The following is a 23,616-nucleotide window of genomic DNA, read 5'->3' on the forward strand; positions in this document are numbered from 1 at the left end:
GTGTCAAAAACAAATATGATTTGAGCATATGTTCTAGATTCAGTTAGAATATGTACGTTATACAATCTAAACACTATATAGTAAGCAACCTTGGTCATGATCAGGTGAATGCTATACAACCTAAACACTATAAGCAACTTGGTCATGAGGTGATCTTTCTCTTTGGACGTGAAATCTTACATCAACGGTTTGTCATCTTATAAGTTTTTTTTTTATTTGTCAATATGGAAATATGGATTGAGATGAGATCCAAGTCTCTTTGGTGTGAATCTTGTGATGAAAACATATGATCACCATTAAACCAATGCATCTACTCTTAGTTCCGTTTCTACTCATCCAAATCTTGATTGTGTAACTTAAATTATGGAATATATATTTTCATCTGGACCAGTTCAGAAAGATATGATTTCAATAGACAGGTAAAACAAGAAGAGCGAAACCATATTGCAATAGCAAACTTGATGCCTTTAGACAGTAGTACGAAAATATTTTTGTTAAGTACGTCAAGATAGACTAAGGTATACTCAGTTAAGATGATAATCTCCACGACTCCACTACGTCATATGTGAAATTATTTGTGCATATGCAAACCTAACATTTGATATGGATTATATTTAGTTTGATATATACATATATTTGGTTATATATTTATACAAGTATATTAATGGCAATTTGGACAAAAGGCTTCATTGTATAAAGCAGAAAGTTTGGTAAACCTTAAATACTTATGCCGCCTTACTATAGTGAACTCACTCCCTTACCGAACTTCTTGTCGTCCACGAAAAATATCCTTGTCGGTCCGATTATTCTTTTTTTTCATAATCAGATTATTTATGGATTAAAATTTTTAAATCAATCATCCCTTGATTTGATCTCGTCATGCTAAAACTCAAGTTAGTCTAGACGTTAACTGGTATAGCATTCTAATATACTAACCAAAAAATTTAGCCACTTTGTTTATTCTACATCAACAGTATATATATTGAGCACATTAACTACGTCCACGAATATATTCCACACCAGGCACTTCTTCTTTTTTCTGCTGGTATCTTTGGATCGATTATTATAACAGTTGTTTCATTAATAGAGCCTGACTCTATAATGGAAATTTTTTAGAAATATTTGAGGTTTTGAAAGTTCAGTTCAAAGAGTTAGGCTAACGTCGGGTTCTACATGTTGCACAGAATTGGATACAATGGGAATATGGGTAATAAGAAGTGGCGCAAGTGTATAGCTGTGATGCCTTTTCTATGACTATATATATGTTGGATTAGGTTATGCATGTTGATAAATGTCATCATGTGTGCCATGTGCTTTCATTCATCCACATGTACATGTATATCCACCCAATAAATCGGTATCAAAGTCGGGTCTACGATTTTTAGAAATTCAAATATTGTAAAAATCGTTTGATGTACTCTTAAATTATCTTACCCTGATTTCGTTTCCATTTAACTCTTTAAATAGCTTATTTATTAAGTTTTGAAAATTAAATAATTATATAAGTGACGAAGAGATATATCTCCTTTAAGTCGTTGCAATAGAAATAACTCCATTTTTTCTCTATACTAGGTAACATAATTGTTTGTAATAGAAATAACTCCATTTTAAGTAGTTGCAATAGAAATAACTCCATTTTTTCTCCATATGTAACATAATTGTTTGTATTAATTCTGTCGTTGTATTGTTAGTCGTTTTAAAACATACATATGCATATTATTGAAAAGATAGATGAGGTCAAAAATTATTATTTTCCCATAACTTTCTTCTAATAGAAGTACTATAAATAGAATTATTCGGTAACATAAGTACGTACACATTGAACTCCCGATCAGATCCCATTTCTTACCCCAAAAAAAAACAAACAAGAAACATATTTCAACACTTAATTAAACAAAAACACACACATACATTAAAAAAAATAATAGTATGTTGACACAAACATAATATTAATTGAAGGGTGTTCTTGTACATCAACAATAAAGCACTGACCAATTATTTTCAAAATACGTATATATGATCCATTTCGGTAGTTTTATTTAGGTATAACGTCGAATGGGTACCATAAAAGTCTCCAACCTGATCTTGAGTACCTACCTCTAAACGATATGAGGCAAACCCATATAGTACTCTCATATCTGTTTTACCTTTATATTAAGCATATCAGGCCAAGAAATAACCGATCGACGTTTAGTTACTCGTATAGTTGTATATAAAATATTCTTTGGACCGCAAATTTAAGTAACTTATTAATTAATTACCATTATATAAATGCATGGGCCAAAGATCATCGACGCTCCAATAGTTTTGTTCGGATTGATCAACTGATAATGGCATCATGATCGAATCCGATTCAGGCACATAAGTGTCGTAACTAAGCTGATGATCAATATTGTTGGCATGTTGAGAATACATATCCATGGGTTCTTGAGTATCAGTCAAGACTTGGCCCGTGCTTGTGGCATGATGGTTTATGATCTCAGAGCTTTGTGATCCAGCGGTCGTCGTTTCTCCGTTCTTGATGATGTATTTCTGGATCTTGGTCCTCCAAAAATTCTTGATCTCATTGTCGGTTCTTCCTGGTAAATGCTTTGCAATTTTCGACCACCTAATCAATAATGATTTATCATCAGGATTAAATAATTATGTACTTGTGTTAAAATTTAACAAATGCATGATTATATATATTGAGGTTAGATCCAAGTTGTGGCTGCAAGGAAATAGCTACATCTAATTAAGTTGACCAAAATAAGGTTTGCATTGAGACTTTTTAAGCTTCCATATCAGAACAACATTAGCCAAATTTTGCTACTGTTTTTTTTTTGGTATGAAACTATTGGTACGGTGTGAATGAGTTTTTTTTTTTTTTTATAAATTGAGAGAACTAGACCCGAAAATTCAGTATTTAAATCAATATTTCAATCATAAGGCGAAATCTATGAAATATCTAACGTTCGGTATACATCACTTTTACGCGTGTATATACGATTCCCAATCAATAAGTATTTTCGTGCGGAAAAAAAAGATGTATATAAATTTGGTACTTGTCTTTGTACATGGTCGTATAAAAGAATTAATCATAACAACTCGTACGTGGAAGAATTGGCACGAGGTTTAATATTAGTGGTGAAGAAATTTCGGCACGTGTAGAAAACTCAAACAAATGGTTGAAAAGAATTGTAAGTTTTGTAATACCCACCAATATGTTTCGCTTCTTCACCTAATGTCTTGCTTTGATGTCTTTTTAAAGATCCTTTCAGTCTTTAGCCTCAAGAATATATAAAACCGATTCAAAGTTCGAAAAATTAGCTTTGCTTCTCTCGATTTATACATACTTAACCTTATATATTATTAAGTTTGAGTTATATATATGTATATTGAGGTATATATATGAACAAATTACTAACCTATTTCCCCATTTGGCATGAAGTTCCATGATGATGAGCTGTTCTTCTGCTGTGATATTTCCCCGTCGCACATCTGGTCGGAGGTAGTTCAGCCACCGGAGCCGGCAACTTTTTCCGGTGCGTTTTAGGCCTATATTTACATACAATTATAATTACAAATTTACAATCAATTATCAAGAAATAGACTATCGATTGTGTGCATGCATGTGTATATATCGTACATATATGTACTACTTGGGTAAAATATCTACTTAGGTAAAATATATCATTTTTTTGTCATTTTCTATTAGTGTGTTTTAACTATTTAAAATGAATTAATATTATTATTCGGATTTTTAAACCATAATATCAGCTTTACTGGACTGCAGTAAAAACTCTAACCAGACAGATTAGGTCTAACAAACGTTGATATTAAGTGTTTTACATTAAATTATTTGGGATAATTTTGTTTATGATTGTACATCGAGAGTGTAAGACGTAATTAAGGTCAAAACTTTAAAACCCTAGCTAGATAAAATTAAAGAGTTCCAATCAAACAAGGTCTGTCGATCTGTGGAAGACAATAGTTTCAATTAGATGTTAGCGACAAACACACAACAATTTATATATTTTGTTTCTCCACAGCCAAAAAAATAATTTCTAAATTACATTCATACATATAACAGAGATTTTTAAAGTGGTTGTTCAAAAAAATAAAAGTGATGATTAGTTCCCGTCAAAGACCACGTTTTTAGAGAATTCAATTGATTCATTCAATTAAGATCCGGATTCAAAACTTTATTTTCTTATTGAGTTTGCTTATATATGTACAAACTTGGGAAACTTAGTAAAAATTAATATTATCCTTGAATTTCAAATAGTTTGAGATAGATTTTTGCTTACATGTTTTTTAAAATATATGAACGAAAATTCCTAATTATATATATATATATATATATATATATATAATTAGAAGATGTCACAAACTTTTATAATCCTATGGAAACATATATTAGAGATTGAAATATAATATCTTCGCATGTGAAGATCAAAACCCTAGCTAGTTGATCAACATACACACATGCATAACTAACAAATATTGGTGATCAATTGTAATTTATATAAGAATTTGACCTGCAGATTTGGCGAGAGAGTTCCAAACACCTTCACCATGATTGGCGATATAATTGATGAGAATCAAATCTTCTTCCATGGTCCATGGCCCTTTTCTCACATCTGCATCTCCTGATCCCGACCCACCATTACCCTTTACTCTTTTCTCCATATATCTATGAAGTTACTCTTAATAACTCTACTATATAATCGATAGAGATGAAGATAATTTCTAGAAAGAGAAATAGAAAAGGTGAGTTCTGAAAGTGTGGGAGAGAGTTGATATTTTGAGGTAATATAGTGGTGGGCTAGCTTCTGCTTTTATAGAGAGAAGGTTTCTAAATTTAAGGCGTTGTTACTTTTAAGTCCAAATTAAAATCTTAAATGACTTAAGATATAGTACTAATTAGCCACACTTATTGTCGTTTTTTATTTGATTTTATAGAAATTGTAATAACACATGGGAAGATATAGCTTCACGACCTAATTATGATAGTGTATGATCATATTGTATGATATCTATCAATATCTATTCACCCTACATGCACATATATGCATGTATGCATATGTGATATTTGAATATGTATATATAATATTCAGTTTCATTTTTCGATGTACAAGTAGAATCCAAATAAACCAATGTGAATCGAACTAAAATACTTAATCCGGACATCGGACCATATCTAATAGCACAGTTTAAAATAATTTGTTTTATTTATGAGTTACTGCATCAGAATCCTCGCCAAACGGTAAAAAAAACAGAATTTGTTTTATCTAAAACCATTTTTTCTTGATAACTGATGATCTATTTGACTAAAACCCAAACTAGCAAAATTATACCAAACCCTCTATAACATATTCGATTTTTATTTGGATACCATCATATATATAACCTGAACACGCTAAATCCTAATGTATACCTCATTTTTTGTGCATTTACTCGCATAGTTATGGTTTATAAATTACTGAGTCTTTTTTATAATTGTACATCTTAATAGTTTGGGGAATGGAAACTGAACTACCGTTTGGTTCTGCCCAAAGAACGCCTTCTTTTTTTAGTTGATATAAAAGTTAAATAATATATAGTTTATGAATAAGAATATGAGTATGAATATGAATACAAAAGGGAATGAATTTTTTCCCTCAACAAGCCATCTCTGACAATGTGTTGATCAGCACGAAGCCCTACACTATTTGAAAACCTATAAAGCAAATAAAATATGTTGGCGGTTAAAACCGATATGAGCAAAGCTTATGATAAGCTTGAATGCGATTTTATTAAAGCAGCAATGGAGCGAATGAGTTTCCACCAAACCTGGATCCAATGGATCATGCAATGTATCAATACAGTGGAATACTCTTACTTATTGAATGGGCATGCTCGTGGAACAGTTAATCTTGAAAGAGGAATACGCCAAGGGGATCCACTTTCCCCGTATCTCTTCATAATCTGCAGTGAAGTTTTGTCTGGCCTATGCTCAAAAGCCCAGGTCCAAGGAAGCATGCTTGTTTTGCGAGTAGCATCAGGTAGCCCCCGAGTCAATCATCTCCTTTTTGCTGATGACACAATGTTCATCTACCGTTCGGATCCACAAAGCTGTTCAAAATTAAAAAGCATCATGCAGTTATATAAACAAGCATTAGGACAACAAATAAACCAAGCGAAATCCTCAATAACCTTTGCAGCTAAAACCCCAGAAGCGACAAAAGAGGAAGCAAAGAGAATTCTAGGCGTTTAAAACAGAAGGGGGCAAGGAAACTAGTTGGGCCTACCAGAAATCTTTGGCCGCAAGAAGAATGACCTTTTCAGCATGATCAAGGACATGATAAAACATAAAGCTCTGAGCTGGTCTTCCAGATTCCTTTCTTCTGCTTGGAAACTCACTATGCTGAAATCGGTTTTCGCCGCCATGCCTACATACACCATGTCGTGTTTCAAGCTCCCGAACAACCTCTGCAAGAGAATTCAATGCGCATTAATTTTGGTGGGATCATAGAACAGAAAAGAAAAAGATGTGCTGGATCTCTTGGAAAAGGATGACTAAATGTTTGAAGATGGAGGACTGGGTTTCAGAGGTATTAAATCCTTCAATGATGCCCTCCATGTACACATTAGCTGGCGACTCCTCACATCTCTCAAATGTTTACTAGCAAGAGTTCTTCTAGGTAAATATTGCAGTAACACAAGTTTTTTGGATTGCTCAGTACCTAATTTGGTATCACACGGCTTGCGCAGCATATGTATTGGTAGAGACCTGTTGAAACCTCATGTTGGATATCTTATCAGCTTAGGTAGCTCAATACCTATTTGGAATAGCCCGTGGTTATCCCTTGATACCCCAACGATTCCAATGGGACCTCCAACTACGGAAGCTCACTTGTAGACAGTTGCGGACCTCCTCATGCCAGGTACCTCATCTCGGAACATTGATCTCATAAAAAGAGTGTTACCTGCATATGAAAAAGTAAATCCTCAAAATTAAATCTAGCAAATAAAGCACCCCAGACAAGTGGGCAAGGCTACCATCTAAAGGTAGAATTTACACCACAAAATCAGGGTACCATAAAAGTCAATCAGTGGATTCTAGACAAACCTCCCTCCCATGCAACTCACAGAGCTCTCACCTGTTCAATTGGCAAACAAATATCTGGAGTGTCAAGACTTCCCCGAAAACAAAACTTCTGATGTGGAAGATCGTACAACAAGCCATCCCGGTGGGAATTAACCTTACCCACCGTAAAACCTCGGAGAATGTTAATTTCCCACATTGCAATGAAGTTGAATCCGAGCTTCACTTGTTCTTCACTTGCCCCTTTGCGGTCAAAATTTGGAGTAAGGCTCTTTTCAGCAAAATTTTCTCCCCCCAATTGGTGTCCTCAGCCCCTGTAGGAATTACGACAGTTAACCGAATGATATGTCTACCACCAACCGGGATTAGGGGCAGTCCCCTGGCCCCATGGATCCTCTCGATACTATAGACAAAACGTAATAAGCTGATATTCAACAAAGAACAGACCACAGCGTAAGATGCTCTTCAGGTAGCTATCATCAGGGCGAAAGAATAGCAACAAGCTCAATTAGGAAAACTATAAAGCTCCAACATCCCAAAGGCAAACCCCATCGAATCGGGCACACCGAAGCGATAACATGATTACCTGCTTCACAGAAGCTTCGTGGTTATCAGAACTAAAAGCAGGACTTGGCTGGGTCTTCAAAGATCACCATGACCAAATCCTCCAACAAGGTTCAGATCTTGTGGACCATGTCCACTCCCCCTTGATGGCCAAAGCGTTGGCAACTCTTACTGCAGTAGAAGTTGCAATCGCTTTGGGTTTCACACACCTTTCGTTTGCCTCGAACTTTCAGATGTTAGTCAAAGCTTTGAATTTGAAACTCTGCTTGAAGGAACTTCACGAGATTCTCCACAATATCCTGGATCTATCAAGTTATTTCACTGTTTGTAATTTTTATTGTATCCCTAGAAACAAAAATATGATCGCAGATGCTCTAGCAAAGAATGCTCTTACTATATCCCTCTTGTGTAGGTGAAACATCGTTTTATCAATTTAAGAGTTTGGTTGTCCAAAAAAAAAAAAGAATCTTATAGTAGACCAACGAGGAGCAATTTTGCCAAGATTAAATAAAATCCCTTCTTGGTACTTTAATGCACATTGTTCTTTGGAAGACTAGCTCATGAGGTAATCTACCTTGTTGAGAAAAAAAATAAGTTACGGTCACGCGAGTGATATGTATAATTGATTGACATGTATAATTGATTGACAGGGCAAATGAGAGTTGTCTTCAACTCTTCATGTAGAATATGTAGATACTTATGATGTGGGATTAGTTTAATTGGAAAAAGATCTAGTTTCTCCGAGACGGAGAAATGAGCGGATGGACTAGAATTCGCACAAATTTATATGCGTAAGGATGAACATAAAATAGTGAGAAACTTTTTGATGTCAGTTTAAATCTCTTTTAGTATCGTATATGTATGTAGGTGTGAGATCGAGAATTCATTCCACTAGCCCATCCTCTTTTACTAGATGTAGTTAAGAGGTATTGATACGGAATACATATTCTTTGACAGGTTGTCAAATACTTGAGGTCGTCGACTAAATCATGTTTTTGACATATGGAACATAACATTAGTATTCCTGGCTTGGCAAGATAGCTAATTATTGGAACACATCACATTCATCGAAGTAAAGCATGTATTTCATGATTAAATAAGGCATGAATCTCTAGTGAAATCTAGTGGCGAAGCTAGGAAATCAGTTCATCAGCGTCAAAATTTTTTTTAAGAGATCAGTTCTGCTATTTTACAATGACCAAATTAATTTTTGTGTAAAAATTTAACTAATTTTAAAAATTCACCAGGATCAATTGACCACATATGCTTCTACATTACCTCTGCCCTTGGTGACATGATGTGATATTTCCCAGTTCACAAGTTCTCATTTGGTTTAATATCTTGAGTTTGTAATGTTTGGTTGTTGTTTCCAGTTTGTACTTTGTCCTTACAAACTCTTATGTATCGTTCTTTTACCCAATTGACGAATAAATTAATTAAAAAATATATCTTCTTTTTTACTCTCATTTTCTCTCTTCCTTCCATCATCATCATCCATAACCATGAATCCAAATCCTATAAGGGGACCCTATGATAACTCTCTAATTTATATGTTTTTAGCATCTTTTTTTGTCCATATTTTGCATTGTTCATATCTCTAACTTAGCATTTTTAGGTCACTAACTGTAGGAATTCACTTTTAGACCATTTAGGGTGTTGCATTTCTGCATTTACATATTTTGGATGAAAACAGGTGCTAAAGAACCAAAAATGGGGCGAAAACAAGGACAATCCGAGCATGTACCCGAAGGAGCCATCGAGCTGCAAGAACAAGTTCGAACCCCAACACGATCGAGGAGGATCCGAGAGCATGAAGAACAACCCGAAGATCCACCGGAGGAGTAACCCGACTTCACCCTCGTGTACCCTATTGAGTAGACCATCGAGCAGGTCTGGGAAGCTAGGTCAAAAGGGTTTCCATATATAAACCCTCTCCTCTCCTAGCTCGCAAGGGAGCACGCCGCAGACCCTCAAACCAGAGAGCGAGAGCTTCTGTGAGAGAACTGAGCGACTCAAACATTTTCCTTTTCGTTTTGCATTTTTATTTCATAGTTTTTATAGTTTTCTTAGATTTCTATCTTGTACTCTTTCTACTCTACTCTATCTTTTAATACAATGCAAGTTTTATTCATTTTCGTTATTTTGTTCCTTGTTATCATGTCCGAGTAGTGTAGTAAAGTTTCTAGGGATGGGATAGATGATTTTGTGTTCTTGACCGGTTAGGATGCCTTAGTTTGATTGTAAATGATTGATAGATTTCTTTCTAGGTTGGTGTTCTTAATGCTGTCAACAGACTGAGAGGTTGAGATTAGATCTAGGGCGTTTCAGTGACTGAGAGGTGTAGATGAGATGCGTGAATTAGCCAATGCTAGAGGTTTACTTGACTCTGAGTAAGGGATTAGATGAGTTTGAGTTTACTGACAATAATGAATCATTCTTAATGCCTGCTTGTTCATATTGCTAGTGCGAGAGTGTGGTAAGTGATCAAGGTTGATTGTTGCTAGTGCGAGAGTGTGGTGACAAGGTTTTAGAGATTCATTGTCTAGGAAATAATTGCATGAGGCATGTAAGGCATCTGTACTGGTCTAGAATACTTAGGATTCGATTACCCCATCCTTAGGAGCTTTCATATTTTATTTGTTTACATTTTCTTTACTTACTCGACCACTTACCTGATCAGGTACACGATAACCTGCATCGAGTAATACCTCGAGCTGTTCATATCTCATTTGCTTACTCGATCACCCCACTCGATCCTGTACTCGACTGCTTGCATCGAGTGCTTAGGTCGTGTGGTTTCTTTGTTTATATTCCTTTCTTTTATTTATTTTAGGACTGTTAGAACAAAAACCATATCTGCTTGGCTTGACTTGTATTGTCCTGATCATATCCTTCCTGCTAGCAATAAACAACTATTTGGATTGATAACCTTTGTACTACAACTGCATAGGGAATTGATACCCTGGGTGAAAACCCCCTACTATCAATTTGGCGTCGTTGCCATTTGGTTGATTTCATTTTGCTACGTTTAGGATTTCAGCACTTGCTAGATCAAGTTCTTTTGTTTATATTTGGTTCGGATACTGACTTGTTTGCTTTCGCATCGTTTGTTTTGAATCTCAGGTACAACCCGAGTACCCACCTGACCCGTCACTCGATCACCTGGATCGAGCTGATCCTCATGTACACACTCGGACAACTACCTATGCATGCAAACATGATCCAAAGATAGTCAGAACCTGAGTCCTTTCATCGATAACATCGACAGACCTAGGCTCCTCAGACAACAACAAGTTCAACCAGAACCAGCAATCATTGAGGAGACGATGAATAATCAGAACGGTCCACCAGCTCCTCAAGCAAGGACCAATATCGGAGCAGGAGATGCTCCAACTACACACACTCAAAGGAATGGCATTGTGCCACCAACTGTGCAGAACAACAATTTTGAGATCAAGAGTAGTCTCATCCAGATGATACAAAGTAATAAGTTTCATGGATTGCCAATGGAGGACCCATTGGATCATCTGGAAGAATTTGATAGGCTCTGTAGCCTCACTAAGATCAATGGAGTCAGTGAAGATGGATTCAATCTCAGGCTTTTCCCATTCTCTTTGGGAGACAAAGCATACATCTGGGAGAAATCGCTCCCTAAGGAGTCCATCACCACTTGGGAAGCGTGCAAGAAGGCATTCCTGGCCAAATTCTTCTCCAACTCCAGAACCGCAAGGCTGAGAAATGACATTTCCGGCTTTGTTCAAAAGAACAATGGAATGTTCAGTGAAGCTTGGGAACGTTTCAAGGGATACATTACCCGATGTCCACATCACGGCTTCAACAATGCTTCATTGCTGAGCACACTTTACAGAGGAGTGGTCCCCAAGATACGGATGTTGCTTGACACCGCAAGCCATGGCAACTTCCTCAACACAGATGTCGATGAAGGTTGGGACCTAGTGGAGAACTTGGCTCAATCTGATGGCAACTACAATGAGGAATATGATCGCTCTGTGCGATCTACAGGAGAGGAAGATGCCAAGTACAAGAGGGACATGAAAGCCCTCAATGACAAGCTCGACAAGTTTCTCAACCAGCAGAAGCATGTTCATGCCCTATCAGAGGAAGAGCAGTTTCTACAACAAGATGGGGAGACTACACAGATAGAGGATGTTAACTACATAACCAACCAAGGAGGTTACAACAAAGGGTACAACAACTACAAGCCAAATCCGATTGTGCCTTACCAAACCCGATACACAGCCCGATACCGCCATCAAGTTCGTCATCGCTGGATTTACTCTCACTAATGCATACAACCCTATCCACTCAGAAGACAGAAACGATTCACATTAATACATGATTCAACAATCTTGCTTGTCGTTTGTCAGCCAATTTTCAACAATTGCACATCAAGTTTGATGCCTTAGGATCTCGAATTCAGGTGATTACGGATAACTCGGCTTCCACCTCAACAAGTCACACAGAGTCTGCAAACGCGATCGCTTTACGCAGTGGCCGACAATTACCCCCGAGAACAGTACCACTGGACATCACTGAGGACAACAATGATATAGATGGGGAGGATCTCGGTGAACCGATCGTTTCTGCTGAACCCCCAAGCCACTCCCCAGCACAACCCGATGCTCAACCTGATCCATCACCCGACCACACCACTCAGATAGGTGATCGGGTTGACCCGCAGGTAACTCCGCCTCTTGCAGACAAACCAGGAAGAGAAAAGCAAAAAGAAAGGAGATTCATTCCCCCACCTTACAAGCCACCTCTGCCGTTCCCTGGACGATTTCGCAAGGAACCCTTGGAGAAGTACAAAACACTGTTCGAGAAACAGATGCAGGAACTCGAACTTCGCATGCCCCTTATGGATGCTTTCACCTTGATACCTCCTTACCAGAAATTCCTGAAAGAATGCAGTCATGGAGCGAATCAAGCAAGTTCAAGGGATGATTATACTCAATCATGGGTGCAGTGCCATAATTCAGAGAACTGCCGCACCTAAGAAGCGGAGCGACCCAAGATCATTTACTTTACCTTGCTCGATCGGACCATTGAAGTTCGGAAGATGTCTTTGCGATTTGGGGGCGTCAGTCAGCTTGATGCCACTTACTGTAGCTAAACATCTCGGATTCGAGAAATTCAAGCCTACCGATATCCAACTGCTTCTGGCTGATCGAACTACGAGGTTGCCAAGCGGAATTTTGGAAGACTTGTCGGTCAAAGTAGGGTCAGTAGACATACCAACCGACTTCGTGGTTTTGGAAATGGATGTGGAGCCAAGGGATCCGCTTATCTTAGGACGACCATTCTTAGCCACCGCAGGAGTAATGATTGATGTAAGGAACGGGAAGATCGATCTGAAGCTCGGGGAAGACCTCACTATGCAGTTTGACATTTGGGAAACTATGAAAAAACCTACGATAGCTGGGCAAACCTTTTGTATAGAGGGATTAGAAAAAATGCGTGAGGAGGCATTTGAGGAGATTGCGTAGGGGATTGTTTACAAACGGCACTGACAAGTGATGGTAAGGAGGGGTTCGTGCATCAAGAAACAGAGCTCTACAAGGAATTGCTTGATACTTCTCTGGATGTCATCGAACCGGAAATAAGTGAGGACATGAAAGAAGCTGAAAAAGAGGGAGTAATACTCGACAATAGAAGCTGGGAAAAGTCAGTGGTCAACTCCTACGTCATGTCCTGCAGCTGCTCGACACCAACCAACCCGGACACTAACCCGATCACCCCATCAAGTAGATTGATCGAGCACAACCTCGAGCAGCAACTCCAAACCACCGACGATTGGTCCGAATCTAAGGCACCTAAAGTGGAACTAAAACCTCTTCCATCCGGGCTAAGGTACGCTTTCTTAGGCCCTAATTCCACTTATCTAGTGATCATAAATTCTAGCCTACCTGAAAAGGAATTGGATTTGCTTTGCACCCGATTAAGAAACTATAGGAGAGCAATAGGCTATACTTTAGATGATATCAAGGGTATATCCCCTGATCTTTGCACCCACCGGATAAATCTTGAGGATAAATCGTACTCTAGTGTGGAACCTCAGCGTCGGCTAAACCCGAACCTGAAAGAGGTGGTGAAAAAGGAAATTCTGAAGCTGCTCGATGCTGGAGTTATCTACCCTATATAAGAAAGCACTTGGGTATCCCCGGTGCACTGCGTTCCGAAGAAAGGAGGAATCACCGTCGTCAAAAACGAAAAGGATGAGATGATTCCAACAAGGACGATAACTGGTCATCGAATGTGTATCGACTATAGGAAGCTCAACGCAACCTCTAGGAAGGATCATTTCCCCCTGCCTTTCATCGAACAAATGCTGGAACGGCTGGTTAACCATCCGTACTACTGCTTCCTAGACGGGTATAGTGGATTTTTCCAAATCCCAATTCACCCTGCTGACTAGGAGAAAACTACCTTCACCTGCCCTTACGGTACTTTTCCCTACAGGAGGATGCCTTTCGGTTTGTGCAACGCCCCCGCGACTTTCCAAAGGTGCATGACATCTATCTTCTCGGATTTAATAGAAGAAACGGTAGAGGTTTTTATGGATGACTTTTCAGTATATGGAGCTTCTTTCACATCCTGACTGTCGAACTTCTGCAAGGTGCTGAAAAGGTGTGAAGAAACCGATCTAGTTTTAAACTGGGAAAAATGCCACTTTATGGTCCAGGAGGGAATAGTTTTGGGGCACAAGATCTCAGAAAAGGGGATAGAGGTCGACAAAGCCAAGATCAAAGTAATGGTTAAGCTGAAACCTCCCAAATCAGTGAGAGATGTCAAAAGTTTTTTAGGACACGCAGGATTCTACAGGCAATTCATTAAAGACTTCTCTAAGATCGCACGACCGTTAACACGGCTACTTTGCAAGGAAGCAGAGTTTATTGTCGACAAGGACTGTTTAGATGCCTTCAACAAGATAAAGGAGGCTTTGGTGAGCGCACCAATAGTTCAAGCTCCTAACTGGGACCATCCCTTTGAGATTATGTGTGACGCGTCAGACTACGCTGTGGGAGCGGTACTAGGTCAGAAAATAGATAAAAAGCTCCACGTGATCTACAACGCCAGCAGAACTATGGACGATGCCCAGACTAGGTATGCGACAACTGAGAAGGAAATCCTTGCTGTGGTTTTCACATTTTAAAAGTTCAGAAGCTACTTAGTCGGTTCAAAGGTAATTGTCTACACGGATCATGCCGCCCTATGGTACATCTACTCAAAAAAGGACACCAAACCTAGGCTCCTCAGATGGATCCTTCTTCTGCAAGAATTCAACATAGAAATCCTGGATAAAAAAAGGAATTAAAAACGGGGTAGCAGACCATCTGTCCAGAATGAGAATCAAAGATCCACTCCCAATAGACGACTCAATGCCCGAAGAAAGACTGATGCACATCGCCTTCTTGGAGGAAATGAGCCACACGATAGCTTACTCGATCCCCGAGTCAGCAAGGTCGATCGATTTCATGGCAATCGAGTCGGCTAAGCTCCCATGGTACTCAGACTTCGTGAAGTACTTGGTGTGCGGGGAAATTCCTAAGGACTACGACGCTCAAAGAAAGAAGAAATTCTTCAGGGATGTCAACAACTACTACTAGGACGAACCTTATCTCTACAAAAAAGGGACGAATGGCCTGTTCAGACGATGTATAGCAGATGAGGAAGTTCAAGGAGTACTAGAGCATTGTCATGGGTCCGCCTATGGAGGACATTTTGCCACCTTCAAAACAGTCCAAAAGATACTCCAAGCTGGTCTTTGGTGGCCAACAATGTTCAAGGACGCACAACTCTTCATAGCAAAATGTGATTCGTGCCAGAAAATGGGTAACATAGGTCGACGTAATGAAATGCCTCAGCAGCCGATCTTAGAAGTCGAAATTTTTGATGTCTGGGGAATAGACTTCATGTGACCCTTCAACCCACCCTCGAATGGAAACATGTACATCATAGTGGCAGTCGATTATGTCCCGAAATGGATAGAAGCAATCGCCAGCCCGACGAATGATCACAAGGTCGTAATGAAGATGTTTAAAAGCATCATTTTCCCGAGATTTGGAATCCCAAGAGTAGTAATCAGTGATGGAGGAACCCACTTCATTAACAGGGTTTTCGATGGATTGTTGAAAAAGCACGGAGTCAAGCATAAAGTCACGACAACTTATCACCCGCAAACCAGTGGACAAGTGGAAGTAAGCAACAAACAGATCAAAGCGATACTAGCCAAAATCGTGGGAATCACAAAAAAAGATTGGGCATTCAAGCTAGATGATGCGCTATGGGCCTATAGGACCGCCTATAAAACTCCGATTGGGCGGACATCTTTCCAGATCCTCTACAGAAAAAACTGTCACCTTCCTGTCGAGGTTGAATACAAAGCAATGTGGGCGACCAAGCTGCTGAATTTGGACATAAGGACTGCCCAAGAAAAGAGAGTAATGGATCTCCATGAACTCGAGGAGATATGGCTGGAGGCTTATGATAATTCGAGGATCTACAAGGAAAGAACCACGGCTTTTCACGACAAGAAGATTCGACACAAGGATTTAAAAGCTGGAGACAAAGTCCTTTTGTTCAACTCGAAGCTTAGGATATTCCCTGGGAAGCTCAAGTCTAGATGGTCAGGACCTTTCGAAATTAAGGAAGTTCTTCCCTATGGAGCAGTCACTCTGCTAGGTAAAAGTAAGAATGAATTCACTGTGAATGGGCAAAGAGTAAAGAAATACATGGCAAATGAGAGCACAGAGGTGGAATCATCTCTGCGCCTCGACGATCCCGCGCCAGTCTAAGACGAATTGAAACTCAAGCTTATGGACTATTAACAAGCTCACTTGGGAGGAAATCCTAAAGGCAGGTCTGTAAATATGATTTATATTTTTTTTTCATTCTATGTTTTTCGTCGCACTACCCGATTCCCTACCCGATGAGCTACGCGATCCCACCCTCAATCAACCCCTCGGATGCTGGTCCGAGTAAGTCGTCCGTGCGCATTTCTGAGTTCTCTGACGAGCAAACACCGGCACGTGCTGAAGCCGGAGACGACCCAAGCTACACGTTGGCGAGTATGGAGGCTTCTGAAACCTCCTTCTTCACCAACCCATGAGGTACCACTTTCATCCGATCCTTGTAAATAACATTGCATTTAGTTTATTTCATTTTGTGTGGTTCTTGGATTCTTTTTCCAACTTTTATTTACACAGAGACTGTGTAATTTAAGTTTGGGGGGAGGGTCCTAGAATGTATTTAACATTGTGTTTTATTTTCTTAATTTTATTATTTGTAATCTTTGCATGCTAGTTTTATTCATTTGAGTTTGCATCTTTTTGCATTCAAAAACAAAAAAAAAAATTGAAAATTTAAAAAAAAAAAAAAAAAAAGAGTGTTCATGTAGTTGCATTTACATATTAGGATTGAGTCTAGTTTGTTTCATATAGGATTGTTGCATTTGCATCTTAGGGGACAATGATTAAAACTACCTTGTTTAAAATCAAACCTTAGGATTGAAGCTATAGCCCTTAGTCACAGTTCATTGTTGCTATATCAATCTTTGGAAAAAAATGAAAAATCTTTGCTAAGAACCTTGTGTATTTTGAATGCTTCCTCCACTTGGTTGAACATTAGAACATCTCTATATTATTGGATTTAATTTGAACTTTAATTGTCTTGCTTATGGAACTTGAATACTTGCTCATGGTAACTCTAAACTCGGGTTAGCACTCTATTTTACCAATCTTTTCGTTTAACCCGATTCATTTGTCCTACCCATGAACCCAAACTTTTCTTTCAAACCTTTTTGTGAGTTGTTGAGTGAGGCCTCTTTCATTGTGCTATAGGTTGTGAAACCTTGAGAGTATTGAGAACTACAAAGAACTGCCTCTTGATTTAGCTAAGTTAAAATTTGAACTAGCTAATAGATTCGTTTTTGAAAGATAGGTGGTTAGAATGTTTATTTGGGGTTGGGTTGTGGAATAAAAAAAAAAGAGGAAGAAAAAGTCCCTAAGGTTAGAGTCAATTAGCTCTAAGTCTCTAAAAAAAAAAAGAGAAAAGCTCTTGCTATAATCTCCTAGAAAGAAAGAAAAAAAAATATATATTCATATTAGGAGTTTAGCAAAGAAAGAAAAGAGAAAAAAAAAAAAGAGAGAGCTAGAAGTTTAAAGTCTAAAAGTCTAAACCTTAGGGGTTTAATAAAAAAAAAAGAGGTGAATGAGAAAAGGGTAGATCATCAAGAGTTAAGTTTTGTATGCCCAAATTGTTCTTAGTCTTAGATAGTTTTCACAACTATCTAGCATTCCTTCTTTTGAGAGAAAACCACCCAAAGAATCTGTTTGAAACCACCTTACTAAAAAGCCTTACCCTTAAACCAATTGAGCTTGATTCACCTTCCATCTGCAAGAATTCGCCAAACACTTAATTGAATGTGAAAGAGATGTTCTTTATCTTTAGTTGGAGGTTGAACTAGATCGATGCATGATAATAAGCATAGAAAAATATTTATAAGTATGTTAATTGATCTTAGCACCCTTAAACTATCTTTAAGGACTATAGCTTGAATCATTCGCTTAGCATCTTAAGGTTATGAGTCCCCACTTTAAAACCGCACCCTCTTACTTCCTTGCTAGAGGACTAGTAAGATTTAAGTTTGGGGTCTGATAAATCTCTAATTTATATGTTTTTAGCATTCTTTTTTGTCCATATTTTGCATTATTCATACCTCTAACTTAGCATTTTTAGGTCATTAACCGTAGGAATTCACTTTTAGACCATTTGGGGTGTTGCAATTCTGCATTTGCATATTTTGGATGAAAACAGGTGCTAAAGAGCCAAAAATGGGGAAAAACAAGGACAATCCGAGCATGTACCCAAAGGAGCCATCGAGCTGCAAGAACAAGTCCGAACCCCAACACGATCGAGGAGGATCTGAGAGCATGAAGAACAACCCGAAGATCCACCCAAGGAGTAACCCGACTTCACCCTCGTGTACCCCATCGAGTAGACCATCGAGCAGGTCTGGGAAGCTAGGTCAAAAGGGTTTCCATATATAAACCCCCTCCTCTCCTAGCTCGCAAGAGAGCACGCCGCAGACCCTCAAACCAGAGAGCGAGAGCTTCTGTGAGAGAACTGAGCGACTCAAACATTTTCCTTTTCGTTTTGCATTTTTATTTCATAGTTTTTATAGTTTTCTTAGATTTCTATCTTGTACTCTTTCTACTCTACTCTATCTTTTAATACAATGCAAGTTTCATTCATTTTCGTTATTTTGTTCCTTGTTATCATGTCCGAGTAGTGTAGTAAAGTTTCTAGGGATGGGATACATGATTTTGTGTTCTTGATCGGTTAGGATGCCTTAGTTTGATTGTAAATGATTGATAGATTTCCTTCTAGGTTGGTGTTCTTAATGCTGTCAATAGACCGAGAGGTTGAGATTAGATCTAGGGCGTTTCAGCGACCGAGAGGTGTAGATGAGATGCGTGAATTAGCCAATGCTAGAAGTTTACTTGACTCTGAGTAAGGGATTAGATGAGTTTGAGTGTACTGACAATAATGAATCGTTCTTAATGCCTGCTTGTTCATATTGCTAGTGCGAGAGTGTGGTAAGTGATCAAGGTTGATTGTTGCTAGTGCGAGAGTGTGGTGACAAGGTTTTAGAGATTCATTTTCTAGGAAATAATTGCATGAGGCATGTAAGGCATCTGTACTGGTCTAGAATACTTATGATTCGATTACCCCATCCTTAGGAGCTTTCGTATTTTATTTGTTTACATTTTCTTTACTTACTTGACCACTTACCTGATCAGGTACATGATAACCTGCATCGAGTAATACCTCGAGCTGTTCAGATCTCATTTGCTTACTCGATCACCCCACTCGATCTTGTACTCGACTGCATGCATCAAGTGCTTAGGTCGTGTGGTTTCTTTGTTTATATTTCTTTCTTTTATTTATTTTAGGACTGTTAGAACAAAAACCATATTTGCTTGGCTTGACTTGTATTGTCATGATCATATCCTTCCTGCTAGCAATAAACAACCATTTGGAATGATAACCCTTTGTACTACAACTGCATAGAGAATTGATACCCAGGGTGAAAACCCCCTACTATCACCCTTCTTCTACCCATTAGAGCTTGTCGTTTTTTTGTATCCAAGAGATATAAGCTCCTACGATCTTATTGATATGTATTCATATATACCATATTTTATGTATTGCTTTAGAAAATTATCACAACCCAAACATACTACATTTTTTAGGTATATAGGAGGTACTAAATTAGTACCATTCTATTAGCTTAAGAAGATTTTTTTTTTGTTTTGCTAATCTACAGATCATGAAAATTTTCAAATAAAAATGAGAAAAAAACTAAAATTAAAATTTTGGTATTTACTTAAAATTGTTGTATCTATTTGGTTCATATGGACTTATTTGGTCTGAATCATCAAATAATTTTATATTGAGTTGTGACCATACAAGATTCAAGTTGTGTATATTGCAAAAGTAAACCAATGTATGTACATAGAAGCAAAGTTAGGGTTCAAGAAACATGTATGATGTATGCAAAAGGCTGAAGCTGCAGGACGCAGCACATGGCGCAGGGTTGAGAGCATACAGTAGTGCACAAAACCACTAGAAAGGAGCAAAAGCTAGGGCAAGGACCGAGGGCTGAAAGCTGAACATAACCTAGTATAGGTTTAAGTTGCCTCCATAGTACTTTGATGACAAATAAACAATGGAACTGCTTCCTTGGAGATTCTGGAGGTGTTTCAGTGGTAATACATGGAAGGGAGAGTTGAACCATAGATAGAGAGAGAGGAAGAACTTTCTTACATGTCTAGCACGTGTCTGAACATTTCTAAAAAAATATTAACAACACAAATCATCTTATAGACATCATTGCTAAAAGTAATAAAGTGTACCTAATTGTTCAAATCCAAAAAAAATATTTTACAAAATAAAATTTTTGACCATTAAAAATTTACTTACATGTCTAGCACATGTATGAAAAATTAGAGAATTCTTCTCGAACTAACAAAATTGCTAACAAACCATAATGATTACAAGATTCTCAATTCTTCCAACTCATAAGTAAAAATGACTATTTTATCCTTGAACAGTTAATTTGGACTATTATTTTAAAAATCCTAAATTATAAGAGTACCCTTATTGTCGTATTTATTGCATGTAAATGTTTTTTTGTAGCATTTATAGCTACAAAAAAGTATTTTCAATGAAGTAAATTTTTTTAATCTTATTTTTGTTTTTTTAATCTTGTTTTTTTTTTACATTTATATAGTTTTCGATCAATGATTTTTCTTTTTATCTCTTTGTCCTTTTGTATTTTTGATCTCAACCAAAATATTTCTTGATCTCATATCTAGAGTTAATCAACTTTTCGATAGTCTTAAAGTTTGAGTTGGTATTGAAAATGGGGTTGCCGATGAACATCTACGATGATAATCTCATTAACTCTCACTGATTTCATATTGATGATGTATCTTACGAACAAACAGATTATTTCAAATCTCTTGGTGATAGTTTAACTCTATCTTCTGGTAATGGATGGACTCAACCTTCAATCTGGAACTGTGACAGAATTTGCGACAGAGACTCCATTTGTGAAAGAAATTAGAACCTAAAATTATGAATTGGAGATTGAATCTCCGAATTTTTGTCTCACTTATCATTATTGTGGGGTTGTTAGGCATATTAGGCCAAGGTGTTACATTTTTTTGAGGGAGATAAATCAAATGGAGAAGGTTTATGATGTGATATTTCATGTTCCAACATGTTATCATTATGAATTTCAAGGACATACTAAACAAAATTGTTTCAGATTCATTCGAGAATTCAGTCATGAAGGTATAATATGCAAGAAGATTTTTATTAGGAAAGATGATTTATGTGGAGATGGTGCACTAGGATATCGACCTCGTATTGAAAAGCGGAAAGAATTTTCAAGTGTTTTGACCATGTTTTGACTCAAGCAAGGAGGAATGATGATGTGGTTGTGATGTTTGTTTTTGAGCTATAATTGTTGAGTTCACAACCATTGTCAAAAAAGAGAGAATGAAGATGTAATTTTTCTGCCTGATGCACCTTCTTGTGACACAAGAAGTTATACAAGATGTTGACGTTTTGTATACGTGTCTAGTTTCTAGAAAGTTTATGAAGACAAGATAAGAGATGGTTTAGAGGATGAAACAAATGGAAAAGGACTATTTTATATTTTATAAAATTGGAGTTTGAAAAGGAAAAAAAAAACAGTAAAAAGGAGAAAAACAAACTTTTCTTTATGGAATATGGGAATTTTCTCTTATGTGATTAGGAAGAAAATAATGATTATATAAGGAGGTGTAGAGGTAATAAAGCTAAGGTACAAAGAACAATCTTAAAGAGCTTTTGGAGAGTTTGTGTAACAAAGTATCGTGGTTTAATGCTTAAAAAGTGTATATTTCAAAAATAAACGAAAACCAACCTTCAAATTTACAAAAGAAAAATTTATATTTGTTATATTATTTTGTTTGTGTGATCAAGTTAACGTACTCGTTGGAATTGAAGTCTAGGTTCATAGGGAGTTTTTGAAAAAACCCGACCCGTTTTTTTTTCTTAATACAATAATGACTAGTAATTCCATATTCACTAACAACCTAACCCCAATCAATACAACTAGCGGATAACAACCAATATCATTAATCCAATAATCATTAAATGAATAAATGAATAACAACATTCCAACAATGCCAATAATGTAACCAAAGTCATAGAACCAGCAATCTAACATTCGTTCTAGACAACATTATTCATTTTTACCAACCTAACAGAAGCATACAAAACAAAACCGAGCCGTTAGAACATCCTCCTCTTCATTGCCTTGATTCCACGATCACACCTTATATTTACCTATACCACAAACAACAATTTAGATGCATGAGTACTGTCACAAATACTTAGTGAGGCAATCCACCCATCTATCCAGCTATAAACACAAGCAATAAGATCTCTACATGCCACAATCAACAAAACAAACCAGGCAATACACAAAGGAACCAAATCATCAGCCGCCTGTTCACTACAAGAAAACAGGTGATTAGCGACTATAAATAGCGACTACATATGAAGTCGCCAAAAATAACGACTACATAGTGACAAATTGGCGGCTATTTTGTGACTACAGGAAATTAGTCCTTACTGAGTCACTCTATAGCAACTAACTGATTCAGTCGGTACGGTGGTCGTATTTTAGCGACTACGGGGTGACTATTTTGTTGATGGAATTATGTCGTCGCCAAATAGTCGCAAAAATAACGACTATGTTACCGACCACATAAGGTAGTCGTATATTTGACGACTGCACGACGACTTATGCGGCGAGTCATTACAGATTCATCTAGTAGTGGCGAAATAGTCGCAAAATTAACGACTTCGGTACCGACCACATTAGGTAGTCGTATATTGGGCGACTACACGGCGACTCATGCGGCGAGTCATTACATAGTCATCCCGTAGTCGCTAAATGGTCGCAAAATACAGTTAAAAAATGTGTTTTCCATGTGGGGGTTGGTGTACCAACTTTTATTAAGTAGTCGCCAATTAGTCACCTAGGAAAGTCTATAAAAACGAGTTGCACTCATTTGTTCTCTTCATTCTAAGACAAGTCACTTTCCTTTCATAAAAAAAAAATTCTAAATAAAAAAAAAGAGTTTAGCTTTATATAATCTTATATTTTCTCCCAAAAAAATTAAAATATTCATAATATATATATATATATATTTATAATGGCGGGATATTACAATTATGGTGGTAATGGCGGTAATTATTGGGAGTGGATGTACAAGAGGTTCGATGAAGTGACAGGAAATTTTTCATCTGAATTCGAAGTGGGGGTGGACCAATTCTTATCGTTTGCAAGTAACCAAGATATAGTTCAGAATAACGGGGGTAAGTTTCTCTGTCCATGTAGT

The 23,616-nt window shown here is 37.5% G+C and overlaps 2 protein-coding genes, 2 long non-coding RNA genes and 1 other non-coding gene across 7 annotated transcripts; 3 read left to right on the forward strand and 2 right to left on the reverse strand.

Annotated features, from left to right (window-relative positions):
• The first annotated feature begins 5 nt into the window (after window positions 1-5).
• LOC147937345 (uncharacterized) lies at window positions 6-1,455 on the forward strand. The gene is made up of 2 exons (XR_015568949.1): window positions 6-187; window positions 1,185-1,455. It is a non-coding gene; the product is annotated as an uncharacterized LOC147937345 (long non-coding RNA).
• A 277-nt stretch (window positions 1,456-1,732) lies between these two features.
• LOC104719653 (transcription factor MYB24-like) lies at window positions 1,733-4,816 on the reverse strand. 3 transcript variants are annotated; one of them, XM_087470070.1, is made up of 4 exons: window positions 4,521-4,816; window positions 3,408-3,537; window positions 2,262-2,608; window positions 1,733-2,147 (listed from the first exon to the last, which is right to left on the reverse strand). In XM_087470070.1, exons 1-4 carry the CDS (start codon window positions 4,669-4,671, stop codon window positions 2,002-2,004), a joined length of 774 nt encoding a protein of 257 aa, XP_087326196.1. In that variant the 5' UTR covers window positions 4,672-4,816; the 3' UTR covers window positions 1,733-2,001. The 3 variants fall into 3 exon arrangements, with proteins under 3 accessions (XP_087326196.1, XP_010435910.1, XP_087326197.1); XM_087470071.1 differs by lacking the exon at window positions 1,733-2,147 and adding an exon at window positions 3,200-3,261 and having other exon boundaries at window positions 2,224-2,608; XM_010437608.3 differs by lacking the exon at window positions 1,733-2,147 and having other exon boundaries at window positions 2,164-2,608.
• Window positions 3,045-4,572, forward strand: LOC147937346 (uncharacterized). Its single transcript, XR_015568948.1, has 3 exons — window positions 3,045-3,179; window positions 3,431-3,524; window positions 4,527-4,572. It is a non-coding gene; the product is annotated as an uncharacterized LOC147937346 (long non-coding RNA).
• A 6,545-nt stretch (window positions 4,817-11,361) lies between the features above and the next one.
• LOC147937347 (small nucleolar RNA R71) lies at window positions 11,362-11,468 on the reverse strand. Its single transcript, XR_015569713.1, has one exon. It is a non-coding gene; the product is annotated as a small nucleolar RNA R71 (small nucleolar RNA).
• A 1,279-nt stretch (window positions 11,469-12,747) lies between these two features.
• LOC147937348 (uncharacterized) lies at window positions 12,748-13,140 on the forward strand. The gene has a single exon (XM_087468756.1). It carries the CDS (start codon window positions 12,748-12,750, stop codon window positions 13,138-13,140), a length of 393 nt encoding a protein of 130 aa, XP_087324882.1.
• The last annotated feature ends 10,476 nt before the right edge of the window (window positions 13,141-23,616 follow it).

The sequence above is a fragment of the Camelina sativa genome, chromosome 10, assembly GCF_030686135.1.
Source record: "Camelina sativa cultivar CO46 ecotype springtype chromosome 10, ASM3068613v1".
NCBI classification, from domain to species: Eukaryota; Viridiplantae; Streptophyta; class Magnoliopsida; order Brassicales; family Brassicaceae; genus Camelina; species Camelina sativa.

Excerpts from the sequence above, each read along its gene's own strand:
- LOC104719653 (XM_087470070.1), bottom strand. The coding sequence starts at position 4,671 with ATGGAGAAAAGAGTAAAGGGTAATGGTGGGTCGGGATCAGGAGATGCA. Across the intron at positions 3,538-4,520 it reads CTCTCTCGCCAAATCTGCAG|GCCTAAAACGCACCGGAAAA; the intron begins GTCAAATTCTTA and ends ATGTAAATATAG. Across the intron at positions 2,148-2,261 it reads GCCCATGCATTTATATAATG|GTAAAACAGATATGAGAGTA; the intron begins GTAATTAATTAA and ends CTTAATATAAAG.
- LOC147937348 (XM_087468756.1), top strand. The coding sequence starts at position 12,748 with ATGCCACTTACTGTAGCTAAACATCTCGGATTCGAGAAATTCAAGCCT.